At 32.7% G+C, this 7,536-nt stretch overlaps 2 protein-coding genes across 2 annotated transcripts; one reads left to right on the top strand and one right to left on the bottom strand.

The window, feature by feature from the left end:
• On the bottom strand, positions 259-1,131 carry LOC109361831. Its single transcript, XM_019607368.1, has one exon. It carries the CDS (start codon positions 1,129-1,131, stop codon positions 259-261), a length of 873 nt encoding a protein of 290 aa, XP_019462913.1.
• On the top strand, positions 3,924-7,280 carry LOC109361753. Its single transcript, XM_019607292.1, has 6 exons — positions 3,924-4,323; positions 4,786-4,873; positions 5,609-5,787; positions 6,281-6,341; positions 6,629-6,677; positions 7,044-7,280. The coding sequence occupies exons 1-5, from the start codon at positions 4,201-4,203 to the stop codon at positions 6,643-6,645; spliced, it is 468 nt and encodes a 155-aa protein (XP_019462837.1). The 5' UTR covers positions 3,924-4,200; the 3' UTR covers positions 6,646-6,677; positions 7,044-7,280.

A 7,536-nucleotide genomic window follows, 5' to 3' on the forward strand; every position in this document is an offset into this window, starting at 1 on the left:
TTTGATGTTTACCTGGAAGGTTCTGTTTTTGGTTAGCTTGCTCCTCAGAATGATTCTTTTCTTGGTATCTAACACCTCTACTTGACCATTGCCCATTATTGCTGTAGATCCCTTTTGTACTAGTTGTCCAATGCTGAGTAGATTGTATTTCATTCCAGGGACAAATAGCACATCAGAGATAAGGGCTTTTGATCCATTGTTCCTTATGATAACTACATCACCTGCTCCTTCTACTTTCAAGGTGCTATCATCTGCAAATTAAACTTTACTCTCTCTGCTTGAGTCAAAGTTTGTGAGCCATTCTTTATGACTTGTCATGTGGTTAGAACACCCTGAGTCAAGATACCATGACTCAAGGTGAGTATCTTCTGCTGGATCTGTAACCATTAAGGTCAATGGTTCTACTTCATGATCTTCATGAGTTGTGAATGCATCTTTGTCAACAAAATTCCTCTGTTTGCCTTTCTCAGCAGTGCACTCATAGGAGTAGTGTCCTATGTTGTGGCAATTGTAGCACTTTACATTCCTCTTATCAAACTTCTTTTGTTTGTTGAATTTTCTTTGCCCTACCTTCTTTTCTGAAGTATCTGGCCAATCATGCTCTGGTCTGCTCTTCTTTCCCTTCCATTTCTTGTTTTTCTCCTTGTAGTGAATTGCCTTCAAAGCTTGTTCACTGTTTTTTATTGGATTTCTGTCCATGAGCCTCATTTCATGTGCTTCTAGTGAGCTTTGAAGCTCCTCAATCCTCATCATTGAAACATCTTTTGATTCCTCTATTGCTACTACAATGTAGTCAAATTTTTGAGGCAATGATCTCATGATTTTCTCTATGATCATGAGATCTGTGACTGTTTCTCCACATCCTTTCATCTGATTAGTGATTGTAATCACTTTTGTGAAGTAGTCTCCAACCTTGTCACTCTCCTCCATTTGTAGCAGCTCATATTGCCTTCTTAGTGTTTGTAGCTTCACCTTCTTTATCTTGTCTCCACCAGAGTGGCTTCTAGTCAAGATATCCCAAGCATCTTTGGCTGTTATGGCATTCTGAATCTTCTCAAAATGTGTGTCATCAACACATTGATGCAATAGAAACAATGCCTTGTTATCCTTCTTCTTTGCTTCTTTGAACATGGTTCTTTGAATCTATGTAGCTTCAGGGCCTGGTACAACAAGTCCATTCTCAACAGCTTCATTCACTTCTTGAAAGTTGAACAATACCTTCATTTGTGTGTTCCAACGGTCCCAATTCTTGTCTATAAGAACAGGTAGGCTCATTGATGGAAGATTGTTGTTATTCCCAACCATTTTCTTTGCTGCAGATCAAGCTTCTCTACACTTCTGCACCCCTTTCACACCAAGATCAGCAACCTTGATTTCTTCAGAATTGATTCACACGCAGTGAATTCTTCAGGTTGCAAAGCAGAATGAGAATGTTCCAATGAAGATAGAAGATTTCCAGGATCGTTACGTGCTCTTGATACCAAATGTTAGATTTTAAAGAAAGAATAGAAGGTTGTGAAGAGAGAAGAAAATAAGAGAGAAACAATATCAATGAATATACATCTTATTATTCAAGAAGAAGAGTGTATGCCATTTATAGTAGGCAATCAAACCAACTAACAAAACAGAATTTCAAAAACATACCAAAACTGGAAAGTGTTAGTTAAACACAAACTAACTTTTAATCAATACAACTCAATCTATTAAGCACTCAATCATAACTTGGATTACAACTTATTTCCAACATGCCTCTGTCAATTTTGATGAGTTAGACAGAACTTGCCAATCTTTTATTTGGGATGAGGATTCTAATAATCGTAGGTTGGAGACTTGGCAACGGTAGACACATTAACCTATGGCAGGATCGTTGGGTTCCAAATGAGGATGCCTTAGCCAACCTTCCTTGTGCTCAGATTTGGCCTCAGCCATATGAATTTTTAATGGAGTTGGTACTTGATTCTATTGTCAACAAAATTGTGCCCCCCACACACACACACAAATGAGCTAGATTAGGATTCTGTGATGTGGTTAGAGGCCTCTGATGGCATTTTCTCTATTGCTTCTGCTTTTCCCTCCTCGCTGGCTTCCAAGATCTTCCCATTTTTCAACTGGCTGATGTGAGTTGGAGCTGGAAAGGTCCTTTTTGCATCGTTTTTTATGCTGTGGAGATTGGGGTTCTACTATCTACCTAGAAATTCTGATCGTTGTCCTTGCGGTCTTCTAACAGAAAAAACCCTATATGCTTGTCGGGATTGTCCTTTAGTTCGTGAGGTGTGGAAGTCTCTCTTCTAGACTTCCGATTCGCATGACTTTTTCAGCAGGGATCTCTCGTCGTGGTGCATGGTGAATTTGCAGTGCACTAAACCCAATCTCGGTGCTGTCTGGAACTTGGTGTTTGGTATAGCTGTGGATTCCATTTGGAGATGCAGGAACAGGCTAATCTTTGAGAATATTGATTCTGATTGGCTTCCTCTCCTTTATGAAATTGCTGCAAAATGCAGTTCTACAGCGAAGGACTTACAAGGGCTGAACCAGGCCATAATTAGGTTTGCACATCCTAATAATCCGATTATCAGATGGGTGCTCCCGGAGATAGGATGGATAAAGTTAAATACTGATGGGGCTTTCTCAAGTTCTAGATCCTTGGCTGCGTCTGGTGGTGTTGTTCGTGATCATCATGGGGCCTTTTTTTTTTGCCTTCTCCAAGCAAATTGGTGTCTACACCTCTGTTCAAGCTGAACTTTGGGGTATATTAATTGCTCTTCAATTGGTTTTTCAGCGAGGTTTTCAGAAGGTTTGCTTGGAAACCGACTCTACGTGCAGCGTGTAGTTTACTGAAGCTGGTTGTGATATGTTGCACCGGTGTGCTAGCCTTGTTGCACAGATTCGAGATCTGCTTCCTCGATTCCAGCATTTCCTTTGTGGTCATGTGTTCCATGAAGCAAATTCTGTTGCTAATGAATTAGCCAAACATGGATAAAGCATAAATGTTTCCTTCCGGTTATTCGATATAACACCTAGTTTCTGCTCAATAAAGCTTCTTTTGGATAGTGCCTCTACTATTTACAGTAGACTCATGTAATTTTTTCTGCTCTGTTGTTCTGCTGTTTGGGCTGTTAGCCCCTTTTTTACATCGAAAAAAAAATTGAAAGAATTTTTTCAAAATTTTAATTATCATATTTGCTTCCGCTAATATTTTTTTCCGATTACTAGTTTATTTTATTAAAGTTAGGATGCTACAATTCACGTGCCCATCAAATAATAAGTTTTCATAAGGACACGTGATAATGAGTCTAAACTTATAATAATTGAATGTAATATTTATAAGGACACTTTAAATTTTAGTGATGACTGAAAATGAATGATGTATGATATAATGACAATATAATAAGTTCTTACACTATTAATATATACATCATTTTCTTATAATTATTCTGAATATAATATATATATAATGTCTGCATAAAAATTTATATTGAGTGATTACATCATCAATAACTAATTTGTATTATTTATATTTAAAAGATCAAATATATATGAATGGTAAGTAATAGATGAAGAATGTAAAAATCTTTTTCTCGAATAGTGAGGAAAAAATGTATGCACTAACACTATAAAAGCTTTATTTATTGTTAGTCTATAGTATTTACTATTCATTTTTAATTATCATTAACTCTTAAAAAAATATAAATAAATGATAAACAATATATTAATTGTATATAAATTTGTACACTTCCATATAATCATAATTATTTAGTAATCATTTTATTTTTGTGGGTTATTTGATAGCTATTATATCTTTGGACCACTGAATTCATAATAGTTTAGTCTAAATAGTAAATGCTGTCACTTTTTTACATCATACAACAAAATTTTCAACCTTATAAAATTGACAAAAGCTACTAGCCTACGGCTTCATTTGACAAAAACACACACAAACACAAACATACCAACTCTCTTTCTCTTTGTCTATATTGAAGAGTCCCTTTCTCCCTTCTTGTTCTGTTCTATTCTCTTACGTTTTCTCTTTATTTCCTTCCTCTTCTGTTTCTTTCCCAATACAAACGTTGTTCTCTTCATTTTTCTTCCTCATTTCAAAGTATCTTTGCTGGGTTTTCTCTATATATATTTAAAGACTAAAGACTCAAATTTGGTTGAAGATTTAAGGTAGTGATTTTGGTATAGAGAGATAGGGAAAAAATGGAAGGAAATAAGCAAAAGGGTACTTATTCTTCATTCACTTCTGAGCTCATTGGGTCTGAAGAGTCTCACTCATCATCTTCTGGGATTTTTGGGTCTTTATTTTCACTTCCATCGCCTAAGGTGATGTTTTTTTTTCATTTCTACAGCTTCTTTTTATGATCTTTTTCAATTTCAGTTCTGCTATTTATTTTTCTTGTTTTCATGTTTAAGTTGATGATTTCTGCCATATAAAGTTTTGTGCAGTACTCTTTAAATTGGAATCACATTTTCTATCTCCCAAAAGAGTATCACACTATATATTATTTGATGTGATTAATTAAAAAAATAATTAATTATTAATTAAATATGTTTTTTTACCCAATTACAACGAGTAACATTTATATTTGGTCTAGTTTAAATCTCAAGTTCTCTATTATCTGAATTTACTTTTGCTTGTTGCAATATAATTTCATCTTGAAGTACAAATCTCACGAACAATGAGCATTTACAACCTTATGAATTGTTAAGAGGGTGATAAATGAATTTAGCTTGATTTTGAAGTTTTTCTTTTAAAAGCAGCTCTGTTTTTTTTTGGGTATGAAGGTTAAGGTGTTAGGGAGAGAATCTCTGCGCAATGAATTGAATCGCAAAATCACCAATGAGGCATGGAGCTCCAAAATTGGCACTCAAGGTTGGATACTTAGTTGAAAAATGATATTTTTCTTACAAAACTAATTTATAAATCTTTCTGTTTAGTAAGAAAAACGACTTTTTTATGAAGTAATACTTTATTAATTTAGAAGTCTAATAATATATGAAGATTTATGAACAAATTTTATAAAGAATATATCATTATTCTTAAGTTATACCCTTGTTTTACATATGGTGTATATACAATTTCAATGTAAAGTTTTATACATATTTAATACATTATATATTGTTATTCATTTGTATTATTTTTTTTAAATAATAATAATTAAATATGAATAATTAATAATATAATAATAATATATAATGAGATAACATATACTTTTTTCATGTCCCAGATTTAGGTAACTGTGTAAATATTTTATCACATTTTAATGTCATTTTAGAGAGAGAGAAAGAGCAAACACTGCCATATCATGTGATAACAAAATGAAGAGTAAAAAATTAGTTGTCTTGATTCCTTGCACCAAATTCCTATTCCCCTTGTGGCTAACTAAATAATTATTATATTTACGTTTGGAAAGAACATTAAAAAAACATTATTTGCAGCTTCTATTATTGAGTTTCATTTGATTAAATTTAACTAAGACTCTGCATTTATGAATTATATATCTTCTGTGTCTATATAACTAATTCTTTAACAATAGCTTTAGTTTATAATATTTTTTAAATATTTTTTCTTTTTTCCTTCCCTGCGTAATCCTTACTTTCAACACAGATTACATCTACAAGTTCAATGGTGGTGAAACTCAGAAAACATCAAATAATGATATGAGTTCCTTCTATGAGGAGCAAATAGTTCAACCATGTTCCCTTAGTTCATCAATCTATTATGGTGGGCAGGACTTTTATCCTCTTCCTCCAAATACAAAGAATAGTGCTGGATTATACTCTAAGGTGAATACCACTGCATTTATTAATATTATTGTTTTTTTTAATTATATCCTCATAAACAGTGTCAAGAACTAACAAGTAGTTGATTTAATTGTCTAAGACCCTACTAAATTTTAAGATAGGTCAAAATGTCAAATATTCAATTCCTAGAATCAATATTTATTAGGAAGGTCAACCACATGATCTGAAAGAAGTATGGTACCACATGATACAAATATGTTGATAAGACAAAAATTCATAAAACATTTGAAGGATAAATAGAAAAAAGTATGTAAAGGTTTCAACATATCAATTATGATATGTATTGAATGTCTGAATAAAATGTAATAAAGATTACAAAATGGTCATGCAAGGTGTAGTTAAAATGAGTCCTATATAGAGTTCAAAACAGATTGGACTATACACTAAGATATACTAGTTATTTGGGCATGTTATTTTATTTGGTTGACAAATTTTATAATTTCAGGAATGCCTAATGCTATTTTTTATTTAACAGCAAAAGAACTATGAGGGAGAAGATGATAGAGAATTTGCATCAAGAGGAAACTGGTGGAAAGGTATGCTATGACATGTCTAATTGATTTGCAGTCTAAAATAAGAAAAAAGAGTAGCTTATCTGTCGCAGGATTTGACACATGGCTTATTTATCTTCCTTCGAGAAGTTTCCATTCTAAAATATATTATAAAAATAAAAAATAAGACACATGTCAACCACCGAATGAATTTAAGGAGATAAGTTATCTACTGATACGATGAAACACTTTGTTCTAGTGAGAAAATTGCTTCTACTAGTCTGTCACAATTTTCTCATTCTTGTACTTTCTTGCTAACTTTCTACCCACAGGGTCTCTCTATTATTAAGATCATCCTTGCCAAGGGATACTCTCCTCAAGGTATATAATTTTCTGAAATCTGAATCCTCTTTGTTTCTTATTTTAAGGGTAAAAGTATCATCTACTTGTAAATAAAAGGATATTAAGTGTAATTGCATTTTTTTCTTAGGTTTTTTATGGCAGTTCTCTCTCTAGTATTGGAGAGGATTCTGACTCAATTTTCTGATACCAATTGCCAGAGTGTTAGATATCTGATTTGATTAGTTTTAATTCTTCAAAGTTTAAACTTTTGAACTTAATTGGTTTTGAAGGGAGGAGAAGGAAAATTGAAGGGATAGTATACATCTGACCATGTTTCTAAAACTTTAGTCATATTTTGTGTTATCAATGTTCAGATTTTTTATTTTTGTGCTTGGTATTTATCAGTTGTGTGCATATGGATGAACAACAGAGGAGCCAGAATGTTGTGGGAATCTGCTTTCTCAAGTCAGAGTAATATTAACCAAAACTCATTTGCATTTCATTATATTTTACAGTAAATATTATTATGCTTGCAATATACTGTAAAAGGTTGTATAGTATATAGGAACTACATGTATTATTAGCTACTCTTATGTTGAGAAAACTTCAAAGTTATTACTTCAATGGAAGAAATTTTCTGTACTGGTTTCCTTATATTTTGCATTTCAGCTCTTGAAATTGATAAGGCTTAAACTTGCTTAGTCTTTTTTTTTTTTTTTGCTAAGCGTAAGATTGTATTAAAGGAGCACAAGAGATATTTACCCACATACAAAAAGATTAGAATGAAAATTAAATCCTATTTTTACAATAAGGCAAAATATAAGGCTATGGACCAATGTACCATTGTATGGAAAGAAGATCAATATATCTTATACTAGCTTTGAACCACTACCATGAT

This window comes from Lupinus angustifolius, chromosome LG12 (assembly GCF_001865875.1).
Source record: "Lupinus angustifolius cultivar Tanjil chromosome LG12, LupAngTanjil_v1.0, whole genome shotgun sequence".
Taxonomy (NCBI): Eukaryota; Viridiplantae; Streptophyta; class Magnoliopsida; order Fabales; family Fabaceae; genus Lupinus; species Lupinus angustifolius.

Bases quoted from the DNA above. Each gene is read 5' to 3' on its own strand.
- LOC109361831 (XM_019607368.1), bottom strand. From the start codon at position 1,131: ATGTTCAAAGAAGCAAAGAAGAAGGATAACAAGGCATTGTTTCTATTG.
- LOC109361753 (XM_019607292.1), top strand. From the start codon at position 4,201: ATGGAAGGAAATAAGCAAAAGGGTACTTATTCTTCATTCACTTCTGAG. The intron at 4,874-5,608 runs GTTGGATACTTA...CTTTCAACACAG, and splicing joins CTCCAAAATTGGCACTCAAG to ATTACATCTACAAGTTCAAT. The intron at 5,788-6,280 runs GTGAATACCACT...TTTATTTAACAG, and splicing joins GTGCTGGATTATACTCTAAG to CAAAAGAACTATGAGGGAGA.